The 12,394-nt window shown below is 51.3% G+C and overlaps 1 protein-coding gene across 4 annotated transcripts in view; it reads left to right on the forward strand.

Annotated features, from left to right (window-relative positions):
* SPECC1L (sperm antigen with calponin homology and coiled-coil domains 1 like) overlaps positions 1 to 12,394 on the forward strand; it is an 86,681-nt gene that overhangs the window by 30,069 nt on the left and 44,218 nt on the right. For 3 of the 4 annotated variants that reach the window (XM_065905085.1, XM_065905086.1, XM_065905087.1), the window contains exons 4-5: positions 3,062 to 4,698; positions 5,661 to 5,868. In XM_065905085.1, the coding sequence (XP_065761157.1) occupies positions 3,062 to 4,698; positions 5,661 to 5,868 (1,845 nt within the window). The remainder of the gene's footprint in view (positions 1 to 3,061; positions 4,699 to 5,660; positions 5,869 to 12,394) is intronic. The other variant, XM_065905088.1, reaches the window with a different exon arrangement.

A 12,394-nucleotide genomic window follows, 5' to 3' on the forward strand; every position in this document is an offset into this window, starting at 1 on the left:
CGCTTGCTTCCTTGTTTGGATTAGGGTTTACCAGGGTTCATTAAGACCCACAGATGGTAATTGCTGGTGCTCTCTTCAGTCTTCATGTTTAAATCTGTGAGTTTACCATCCCCCTTTCTTCTCCCCTCACAATTTAGTTTTTGTAGAAACTGGTTGTTTGATCTGTAGTTTCTGGGTTTTATTTCCTCCTCTTTGGCTGTGTCATGCGGCTTGCAAGATCTTAGTTCCCTCATCAGGGGTCGAACCCAGGCCCCAGTAGTGAAAGCAGAGAGTCCTAACCAGTGGGCCTCCTGGGGTTCCCTCTCGTGGTCTGGGTTTTGGTATCTCACTCCTGTGATGCCCGTGACCGTGTTCCTGTGTCCTCTCTGTTACTGTCAGTGTCCCTGGGTTTGGAGCTTTGATGGGACAGATTTAGGCTCCTCCCGTACTCCCGCCCGCTCCTTCACACGGGACCGCCGTCTGTCCATCAGGTGGCCCATGGTTTCTGGCCGTCTCTGCTCCCTGACGTTAGCAGCCTCTGATAGTCAGTGCCTAGATCCATTCATTCCAGTCCTGCTGTTCTTTCTTCCTTCATTAGCAGCAGGTTTTTTTTTTTTAAGATCTCATTCTGTAGTTCAGGGAATAACACTTTATATGTTGCTTCTTACACTGAAAGAAAAAAGCTTGGAAACTTCCAGCAGTCTTAGGATACTGTGTTTGTAGTTAAGTGTGTGAAAGCAGAGCGGCAGAAACCAGAGCAGGCGCTCGCTTGCTCTCGTCATTCAGGTTCTTGTCCCCGCTGTGTGTGCTGGACTTCCTCCTCGGCTGGGCATGCCAGCTGTCCCCCCCGCCTTGACCCTCTGTGGCCTCTTCCTCCCACCCAGACCCCGGCGCACGCTGACTGCAGCGGCGCGGTCAGCAGGAGGGGACGTGGACAGCCTCATTTGGCTCTGCAGGTGTCACCCCGTCCTCTCCTCACTGCAGCCCCGGAGGGCGAGGCCGTCCTCAGAGGTGTCCTTTAGGGGCCTCTCAGCTCAGCATCATGCGAACCACGTGCTCCTCCGCCTGGCAAGTGCTTCCCGGGCGCCCGTGCTGTGCCAGCCTCAGAGCTGGTGATGGAGCACCCTGGACCTAGGTCTCCACCTGCAGCCCGGGTCGCCACCACATTTAATGCTCCGGCTCGTGTGGTGAAAAGGAGCTCCAGGACTGTGACTCCTCATACCCCTCCCTCCCTGGGCCTCAGAGCTTCCCTGTGTGCAGACACGCGCTTCCCTGCTGGCCGGCCTCCCGCCCTCGTGGGCTGCATCCAGTGGTCACCTCCCCAAGCCCTTCCCCAGCCTCTGTTTGCAGTCGCTCCGCTGCCCTTGAAATCTAGTGCAGACTCGTTATCCCCTCTCTGTTCTTGGGAGAGCGGGCTCTTCTCCGTGAACGTGGCCTCCCTCCGCTTCACTGCTCTGTCTCCCACACTCCTCCCGCTGCTCTTCCTCCTCCTCCTGCTTCACGAGGCGTCCTCTGGCTTCCTCTCCACCAGAGTGCTTGTCTGTTTCTTTCCGGCTCAAGAAAATTCACTGAACATTGTTGCTGCAGCCCCCTGAATGCTTACTGGCGTTCAGGGCCTGTGGAAACCTTCCTCTCCTGCTCCATCTGCTGTGTGGCCTCACTTTTCCTTCCTGTATTTGATGCCACTTCCACCACCTTGTCCTCATCTGCCGAGGCCACCATCCGTTCCCTGTGCTCCCCCTGAGCCACGGCGGAAGCAGGGGCTCTTCCCACATCGTCCCCGGCAGGCAGCGCTTCCGCTCTCCGCTACCTGGTTAGCCTGGTACTGACACGTGAATAACCATTTGGCTCGTTGTGAATATTTATTGGTTGGGTCTGGGACTTATTTTTCAAAGAAAAAGTCTAATGATTTCTTTAAGTATTTGTGGCTATTTAAACACGTTCTTTTTATATTAAATACACGGTCATGTCAATCATTTGCACAAGTTTAAAAACTTCGCAGTTGGTAACAGTGTGACCTGTTTGCTGCGTGCGTTATGAGGCCTTGGTGTTGACACCACATCGTTCTCTAACTCCGATAAAGGCCGAGTGGGTCCTGGTAAGTTGCAGGTTCTGCCACACGGCCTGCCTGCGTTTGAATCTTGGCTCATCCATGTACATTACCTGTGGGACATTGGCAGATGATTTATCATCTCTTTTTGGGTTTCTTCATCTGTAAAAGAGGATGATGGTAATGAAACCTGTGTAAATTACTGTGTATGAGCTATTATATGTGTATTATATGTGTGTGTAGTGAGGATAAGTGCTTGCTGCGTATTTTAATAATTCTTGTTATTGGTGCTATTTGTGTGGCACTTCCCAAGTGGCGCAGTGGTAAAGAATCTGTCGGCCAGTGCAAGAAATGCAGCTTCCCTCCCTGGGTCGGGAAGACCCTGCTGAAGAAGGGGAAATGGCAGCCCCCTCCAGTACTCTTGCCTGGAACGTTCCACGAACGGAGGAGCGGTGGTCTACCATCCATAGGGCCGCAAAGGATCAGACGCGACACAGCGGCAGCACGCACACGTGGCATTTCATGATGTGAAGTTGTTTGCGTTGTCCTTCAGCACGGTTTCCTCTTCATTGTGACAGCTTAGGCTTCTTGTTTGTCCTGAGGCTGCCTCTCCCTTCTGGTCATCCATGGCCTGCCTTCTTTCTGCTTCTGCGGGTAGTTTGCTGAGTGTGTGGCTATCCCTTGAGGCACCTTCCTGTAGCCTCCCCTGGACACTGGGCTCCAGCCACCTGTTGCAGTCCATGGTTTAGGACTCAAGTCCGTGTGTATCATTGAGACACAGCTCACCTTCCATAAAACTCGCCCCTTTCAGCATGCAGCTCCGTGTGTGACCTCTGTTTCCACTGGTAGATTAAGGGTGATTGACCTTCCTGTTTGGAGGGAACTGAACTTGACCGTAAGTAACCAGACTCTCAGGCAGACTATCACAGTCACTGTGCAGCTCCTCAGACCACTCCTCCTTCACCTGGGGCGTAGCTGTGTGCTTGTCTCCTGCTAATTTTCTGCCTTAAACTCTCTGTCTTAATCATGTAGGCACGAGTTCTTCAACCAAGCGGAGCACTTCCACAGGTAATAAAGAGTCCAGTTCTACTAGAGAAAGATTACGTGAACGTACCCGACTAAACCAGAGCAAAAAACTACCTTCTGCAGGTCAGGGGGCTAATGACATGGCATCGGCCAAACGCTCACGCAGTCGCACGGCTGCGGAATGCGATGTCCGCATGAGCAAGTCCAAGTCGGACAATCAGATCAGCGACAAAGCTGCTCTGGAGGCCAGAGTGAAGGATCTTCTCACCTTGGCCAAAACCAAGGACGTGGAGATTTTACATCTGCGGAACGAGCTCCGGGACATGCGTGCTCAGCTGGGCCTCAGCGAGGACCCCCTCCCCGAGGGCGACGAGAAGTCCGAGGAGAAGGCAGTCAGCGCCGCGCACCAGCCAACTGACGTGGAGTCCACGCTGCTGCAGCTGCAGGAACAGAACGCCGCCATCCGCGAGGAGCTCAACCAGCTGAAGAACGAGAACCGGATGCTGAAGGACCGGCTCAATGCACTGGGCTTCTCCTTGGAGCAGAGGCTGGACCATTCCGAAAAGCTGTTTGGCTATCAGTCGCTGAGCCCAGAGATCACCCCTGGTAACCAGAGTGATGGCGGGGGCACGCTGACCTCCTCGGTGGAGGGCTCGGCTCCTGGCTCGGTGGAGGATCTGCTGAGCCAGGATGAAAACACGCTCATGGACCATCAGCACAGCAACTCGCTGGACAACCTGGACAGCGAGTGCAGTGAGGTGTACCAGCCCCTCACGTCCAGCGACGACGCCCTGGACGCGCCCTCGTCCTCAGAGTCAGAAGGCATCCCGAGCGTGGAGCGCTCACGGAAGGGGAGCAGCGGGAACGCCAGCGAGGTGTCCGTCGCATGCCTGACGGAGCGGATCCACCAGATGGAGGAGAACCAGCACAGCACGAGCGAGGAGCTGCAGGCCACCCTGCAGGAACTGGCCGACCTGCAGCAGATCACGCAGGAGCTGAACAGCGAGAACGAGCGGCTGGGCGAGGAGAAGGCCATCCTCATGGAGTCGCTGTGCCAGCAGAGCGACAAGCTGGAGCACTTCAGCCGGCAGATCGAGTACTTCCGCTCCCTCCTGGACGAGCACCACGTGTCCTACGTCATAGACGAGGACGTGAAGAGCGGCCGCTACCTGGAGCTGGAGCAGCGCTACGTGGACCTCGCGGAGAACACCCGGTTTGAGAGGGAGCAGCTCCTTGGCGTCCAGCAGCACTTAAGCAACACTCTGAAGATGGCCGAGCAGGACAACAAGGAGGCGCAGGAGATGATCGGGGCGCTCAAGGAGCGCAGCCACCACATGGAGCGGGCCGTCGAGTCGGAGCAGAAGGGCAAGGCGGCCTTGGCCGCCACGCTGGAGGAGCTCAAAGCCACCGTGGCCAGTGACCAGATCGAGATGAATCGCCTGAAGGCCCAGCTGGAGAACGAGAAGCAGAAAGTGGCGGAGCTGTACTCTATCCATAACTCTGGAGACAAGTCTGACATTCAGGACCTCCTGGAGAGCGTCAGGCTGGACAAAGAGAAAGCAGAGACTCTGGCCAGTAGCCTGCAGGAGGACCTGGCCCACACCCGGAATGATGCCAACCGGCTGCAGGACGCCATCGCAAAGGTACTGTTTAGATAGAGGGTTCTGGAGCCGCGTGACGTGGCTGTAGTACGCGGCATGCTTCCCGAGAGCCGGCAGCCCCGGTGGTGTGCCACTAGCTTTTCCTAAGCTCATGTTTTTCTAAGCTGCTTGTGTTGGGATGGAGTGAAAAGTGTTCTTGTAATGATGTCACTTCCTCTCTTACTTTTTCACTGTGGTCCTGTGCCTGTGAAAGGTTAAGGCTAGAGTCATACCTGACAGAAGTCCCCAGTTCTGGGGTTGCCTGTTATGGAGCCTGACATGTCTGGGGAGCATGTCATGCAGAGTCACAGTGCCCTCACGGCTGTAGTTTGACACAAGAAAAACGGAGAGCCAGAATTGCAGCCTGTGGGGTCAGCAGTCTCTGCCTCCTCTCCTTCTGTGCTGTGGTTTTTCAGGTGGAGTTCTGTGAGTTTGGGTTAAGCTGCTGTTCCGTTTGTGTGAGAGTCTGTTGTTAATAATGTAAATCTTAATTTTTTAAAGGGATGACTTTCAGAGATACAGTTTAGGAGATATATTTGTTGGTGCATACATGTACGGGGGCCCCCATGAACTAACAGTTTTAACAGTATTTGAGAATTTTTGGTTTCTGTTTTTAATTTGATATTGAAACCGTCAGAAAGCAGACATCATTTTTGTGGGAAAGCATGTTAATCGTTGATGAGATGCATGCCTTCGGTCCAAACTTGGAGAAGGGAAAATTTCCAAAACGTCTTCATAAGTACCTTAGTGAGGGTCAGCGTGAGGTCAGCTTGAGTTCACTGGTGGGGCGGCGCGCCATGCTGAGGCGTGTCGTGTGGCGTCCGAGCCACTGGGCGCCCACAGTGGTCACACGGCCCTCCTTGCTCTCACAGAAAAGTGCCCACTTCGCTCCCAGCCCAGGCAGCCTGTGCCTCTGTCCTGGGGCTTAGCTCACTTTCCTGATCTGCACCATCGATTTCACACAGGTAGAAGACGAATACCGAGCCTTCCAAGAGGAAGCTAAGAAGCAAATAGAAGATCTGAACATGACCTTAGAAAAATTACGATCAGAGTTGGAAGAAAAAGAGACAGAAAGGAGCGACATGAAAGAAACAATCTTTGAACTTGAAGACGAAGTGGAACAGCACCGGGCGGTGAAGCTTCACGACAACCTCATCATCTCCGACTTAGAGAGTAAGTGAGGTCCCCCCCGACACATGGGACAGTGCGTGCTCATCTCCGACTTAGAGAGTAAGTGAGACACGCCCGTCTCTGACTTAGAGAGTAAGTGAGGCCCCCCCAGCCCCCCAACACATGGGACGGTGCACGCTCATCTCCGACTTAGAGAGTAAGTGAGGTCCCCCCCGACACATGGGACAGTGCACGCCTGTGTCTGAATTAAAGAGTGAAGTCCCCCCGCCTGTGGGACAATGCATGCCCGTCTCCGACTTAGAGAGTGAGTGAGGTCCCCTCGCCTGTGGGGACAGTGCACGCTCATCTCAGAATTAAAGAGTGAGCGAGGTCCCCCCGCCCGTGGACAATGCGCGCTCAGGACGGACGGGTGGGGCGGCTCTGTGTGGGCAGGGTTCTGCGGCAGCAGTGCTGTGGCCGGGCAGACACGTGTGGGCTGGAGCCTCCTGGCACCACCCGTCTCCTGGCCGCTGGTTTGCTCCTGAAGGACTGTTAGAAGCGTCAGTTTAAAGCTGCTTAACTATGAAAAATCATTTAAGTGAGATGTTAATGGGGTTGTTAACTTTCTAGATCTTAGGAAAAGCCATTTATCATCAACGTCTAGTGGTTGCAAGTGTAGTGAGACCAAAAACTATTGCTCTTTAGGCCTACAGCACATTTTTTTTTTTTTTTTTTTACCTTTTTTTGTTTATCTGTTTCATTTTCCTCTTTTCCGTGAAGATTTTATGGTCAGGTAGATTTGGAACTAGGATTTTGAGTTGCTCTGTTTGCTTTTTTTAAAAGATTTTTAAAAACTATTTTGTAGTTACTTCAGACTTATAAAAAAAGTTGCAAAAGTAGGACTAGCATTTCTGTGTGGAAAATTTGATGAAGAATGGGAGTTTTTGATCCTCTCACAGACTGTTTACTGTGTTGCAAGTGAGGAAAAAGTGTGCCGTGGAACAGTTGGGCAGCCCTGTGACAGGGCCGCGTGGACATGGCCAGGCCACACTCTGTCTGAGCTGCGACTTCAGCCAGTCGTAAAGAGACGTTAAAGACGGGAGATAAGGAGTGTTGTGCTGGAAGCCCAGGACTGAGAGGGGCTGTCTCCAGAGACGCCGGTGTCATGAAGGGCCGAGGCTGAGCGGAGTCCCAGGCTGGAGGGCTGGGGGCGGGCCAGCCCCTGCTCCCTTGCCTGCTGGGCCCCGGGCTGCCCTCAGGGTGTGGGGACAGACGTCGGCATAAGCGCATGAGGTGGACAGCCCACTGGGCCTGAGTGTTGGTAGGGACCACACACTGCGTCATGCCAGGGTGAGGGACGTGGCATACGTCCTTAAGGAAGGAGAGAGGACAGGCAGACAGACGGGCAGGGAGCGGAGACAGCAGGTGATGGAGCTTGGCACACCGTCACCGTCGGCAAGGCTGAATGAAGGTACGTGGGTGTTCGGGTCCTGGTCCTGTGTTACTTCTTGTATCTTTTTGTAACTTTCAAGTTACTTCCAAATGATATATTTAAAAAGTTCTCATGTATTCTTTACCTGAATTCCTTGACTGTTAACAAATTTTAAGTTGTAATGCCTGTAAAAGATGGCCTGGTGGGGATGGGCAGGATGGAGGTAACCTTTCTGGATGCCTTGGTTGTTAAGTCACCCAGTAGTAACCGACTCTTTGTGGCCCCATGACTGCAGCACACCAGGCTTCCCTGTCCATCACCAATTCAAACTCTTGTCCATTGAGTCAGTGATGTCACCCAACCATCTCATCCTCTGTCGCCCCCTTCTCCTCCTGCCCTCAATCTTTCCCAGCATCAGGGTCTTCTCCAATAAGTTGGCTCTTCGAATCAGGTGGCCAGAATATTGGAGCTTCAGCTTCAGTCCTTCCAGTGACTATTCAGGGTTAATTTCCTTTAGAATTGACTGGTTTCATCTCCTTGCTGTCGAAGGAACTCTCAAGAGTCTTCTCTAGCACCACACCACAGTTGGAAGCATTAACTCTTTCGAGCTCAGCCTTCTTTATGGTCCAATTTTCACACCTGTACATGACTACTGGAAAAACCATGGCTTTGACTAGGTGGATGTTTGTGGGCAAAGTGACATCTCTGGTTTTTAATATGCTGTCTAGCTTTTTGTCCAAGGAGCAAGCATCTTTTAATTTCATGTCTGCAGTCACTGTCCACAGTAGTTTTGGAGCCCAAGAAAATAAAGTCTGTCATGGTTTCATTTTTTCCCCCATCTATTTGCCATGAAGTGATGGGACTAGATGTCATGATCTTAGTTTTTTTTAAATGTTGAGTTCTAAGTCAGCTTTTTTGCTCTCCTCTTTCAACTTCATCAAGAGGCTCTTTAGTTCCTTTTGCTTTCTGTCATTAGGTGGTGTCATCTCCATATCTGAGGTTATTGAAATTTCTCCCAGCAGTCTTGATTCCAGCTTGTGATTCATCCAACCTGGCATTTCACATGATGTATTCTGCATAGAAATTAAATAAGCACGGTGATGTTACACAGTCTTGATGACATACTCCTTTCCCAGTTTGGAACCAGTGCATTGCTCCATGTCCGGTTCTAACTTGCTTCTTGACCTGCATACAGGTTTCTCAGGAGGCAGGTAAGGCAGTCTGGAATTCCCATCTCTTTAAGAATTTTACACAGTTTGTTGTGATCCACACAATCAAAGGCTTTAGTTTAGTCAGTGAAGCAGAAGTAGATGTTTGTCTGTGATCCAACGGATGTTAGCAGTTTGACCTCCGGTTCCTCTTGTATGTCTATACATGTTGTAAATCCAGCTTGTACATCTGAAAATTCTCGGTTGATGTGCTGTTGAAGCCTAGCTTGAAGGATTTTGAGCATTACCTTGCTAGCATGTGAAATGAGCGCAACTGTGGCAGTTTGAACATTCTTTGGCCTTTCTTTGGGATTGGAATGAAAGTGGACCTTTACCAGCCTTGGTTAGAGCTGTTGACATTTCGGGTCCTGCTTCTTTGCGGACCAGCAGGCAGATGCAACATGGAGCTGGAGCACCTGTGCCATGGGTGCGGCGGTGGGGGGGTGACCTACTTCCAGGAGAGGGGGCTTGTTTGCAGGAGCCCTAAAGGTGTCTGGTGGTGATTCTGAGCTCTGACTGGTTGACCGGCATTTGTAGGACGACCCCTCAGGGCTATTCAGACTATTCCCAAGTGTGTGGATACTGAAGTGGCTTGTGAGACTGTATTCCTGAAAGACATAGTGATGCACTTTTTCATCTAAAGTTTTAGAAAACTTTTAGTTTAACATTTATGTCGTTTGTATTTCATTGTCTCTGAACTGAGAGAGATACTGCATTTTACTTCCTAAATGCAGATGGTTCTAAAGTCTCAGACTAACTTTGGAGTCCAGTGTCTCCCTTCTAGTACAGATAATAAACAGACTTCCCTTGCAAACCTTTTGAATGTGGAGAGTGACACCCTGTGGTGACTGGGGTGATCGCTAGAGAGACGTTGGAGGTTTCCAGGACAAAGGTTTCCATATCACTGCCGAGATAAAAGTTACATAAACAGAGTACGGATTTTAATTATAAAATGGTTTGTTTTGTATTTGGGTATTGCTGATTATGCAAACAATAATAGGCTTTATTTTCTTGGGCTCCAAAATCACTGCAGATGGTGACTGCAGCCATGAAATTAAAAGACTCTTGCTCTTTAGAAGAAAAGGTATGACCAACCTAGACAGCATATTAAAAAGCAGAGACATTACTCTGCTGACAAAGGTCTGTCTAGTCAAAGCTATGATTTTTCCAGTAGTCATGTATGGATGAGAGAGTTGGACCATAAAGAAAGCTGAGCACCAAAGAGCTGATGCTTTTGAACTGTGGTGTTGGAGAAGACTCTTGAGAATCTCTTGGACTGCAAAGAGATCCAACCAGTGGATCCTAAAGGAAATCAACCCTGAATAGTCACTGGAAGGACTGATGCTGAAACTAAAGCTCCAATACTTTGGCCACCTGATGCGAAGAACTGACATATTGGAAAAGACCCTGATTCTGGGAAAGATTGAAGGCAGGAGGAGAAGGGGACGACAAAGGATGAGATGGTTGGATAGCATCACTGACTCGATGGACATGAGTTTGTGAAAGCTCCGGGAGTTGGTGATGGACAGGAAGCCTGGCGTGCTGCAGTCCATGTGGTCGCAAAGAGTTGGACAGGACTGAGCGACTGAACTGAACTGATAGCTGATTAACGGGCTTCCCTGGCGGCTCAGTGGGTAAAGAATCCGCCTGCAATGAAGGAGACACAGCTTCAATCCCTGGATCAGGAAGATCCACTGAAATAGGGAATGGCAACTCGCTTCAGTATTCTTGCCTGGGAAATCACACGGACGGAAGAGCCTGGTGGGCTACAGTTTGTGGAGTTGCAGAGAGTCAGAAGTGACTGAGGACCAGCCCAGAAATGACTGCTGATTGACAGTGTTGTGAGGGCTCCGGGTGGACGGCAAGGGACTCAGCAGAGCGTGTGTGTGTCCCCTCCGCTGTGCAGGCTGCCACATCCCACTGAGCAGAGTTCCCCGTGCTGCACAGCAGGTCCTTGCTGGTGATCCATTTTACATATAGCAATGTCTGCATGTCCAGTTTTCTGAAATAAAAAGTTGAAATATGCAGAAGTACCTGGAGAGTTGTTTTGCAGTTAGCGCCTCCTGTCTGGATGCAGCAGTCAGCAGCGTTTTGTAGCGTTTGGCTTCTGAGTGTGTGTTCAGCTGAACCAGTTGGCAGTGAGCCATGGACACTGACCTCCTGAATATTTTAGCGCATCCTCCTCGTAACCACAGCGCAGTGTCACAGCAAAGCTAGGCATAAGTTCTTAGCACCATCGGATACCCCATGTGCAGGTTTTCCTAGCTGACCCTGGAATGTCCTTTATAGTTGTTTGATAGGAACCAGGATCCAGACACGTTTCATGTAATTTATTGTTATGGCTACATAATCTGGTAGGAGTTAGCTTTTCCCTCAAGAATTCTAGCATTTGGGATGCGTGCTAAGTCAGCACTTGATTTAGGGGAGTCTATGAAAGGGAATACTGCTCATTGGGAAAGGAGGGTTTTTTCCTGTGGAATGAAAGCATCACCATAGTCAGTTTTAGAACCTTTTTAGTCACCCCGCCTCCCGCCCCAAAGAAATCCGGCACCCTTCAGTAGTCACTGATCCCCAGCGTGCTTCTGACTCAGCGTTAACAGACAGGATTTCACAGTAGCTGTTGTGAATGTACTCAGGACGTGGAGGAAAGCGTACTCGTCCTCATGAACAAACAGCAAATCTCCACAGAGAAGTAAAAACTGTTAAAAACGAACCTAGTACTGAAACTGAAAAATTAGACAGCGAAAAATAGTTACAAAAAGTTACTGAGTCATTTAAACTGCAAATCAGAGACGTAGAAGAGCCACTGACCTTGAACGTCAATCTGTGGACATTATCTAGGGAGAAAGAAGGCTGGAAACAGCAAGCAGGGCGTCCCTGGTGTCTGTGTGACAGGACCACGTGGTGTGTGTGAAGTCGGGGGTCCACACGGCGCCCCGGAGAGCTCAGCGCCACGTAGACCTGGAGGGCGCACCAGGCTGGCCTGGCCTGCGGTTTCCTCCGCTGCACCGGGACTTCACGTCTGAGCTGGAAAGGTCTGAGCAGCAACTCTCCCATTAAATATTCTTTAAGACTTCCAGCTCAGGACAGTGGCCTGAGGTCATATGTACCTCCTTTCCCTCCCAGAGTCCTAGTGACATGGCAGGAGAGATATAAAAATACTCTGAACAGTAGAGCAGAGAGAACACAGGGGAAGGATCCTGTCCGTAGGCCAAGAGCTCTGAGTGGTCTCTGGAAGACTTTGTGTAAAGCCGATGGAGTTGGACGTGGGCATCAGTGGGAACAGACAGGTCTGCGGCCTAGAGAACTGTGCACCTCTCAGTAGTGATGTCCCCAGCCGCGCCCTGGGGCTGAGGGCATCGAACCTTCCCGTGGGGTCTGAAGCCGAGGCATAAGGCCCCGGGGGTCCTTAACACCCCCTCCTCTGTCGGCCCGACGCTATCCTAGGCTCGTCTAAGGAAGGTGGGAATGTGGGCCCAGGGGCCCCCAGCACCACGACCCTCGTACTGTGCCCGCGGTGACTGCAGGCTCCGTGTTGTCTTGAAAAGGGGACCACACAGAGGGCGTGCAGCTCGGCCCCGCCGTAAAACGGGCGCTCGCACACACCCGTCGCCTCCGCAGAAAGCGCCTTTTCCCGCTCGTATGTCCAGAGTGTGTCCCCTCCACGCCCACCAGAGGCTCCTGTCCTCAGGAGCCTTCCTTTAGCCGGTTGTTCCTTCCAGAAGCACTCAGGAGTCTCTGATGCGAATCATTCTTTGTAAGTAAGAAAGACCAGCTAGGACTTACTAGACGTTTTAATACCTTGTTGTTTAACCAAGTCCGACTCTCTGCGACCCCATAGACTGTAGCCCGCCAGGCTCCTCTGTCCATGGGCTTTCCCAGGCAAGGATGCTAGAGCAGGTTGCCATTTCCTTCTCCAGGGGATCTTCCTGATCCAGGGATCGAATCT

This window comes from Muntiacus reevesi, chromosome 13 (assembly GCF_963930625.1).
Source record: "Muntiacus reevesi chromosome 13, mMunRee1.1, whole genome shotgun sequence".
Lineage (NCBI taxonomy): Eukaryota > Metazoa > Chordata > Mammalia > Artiodactyla > Cervidae > Muntiacus > Muntiacus reevesi.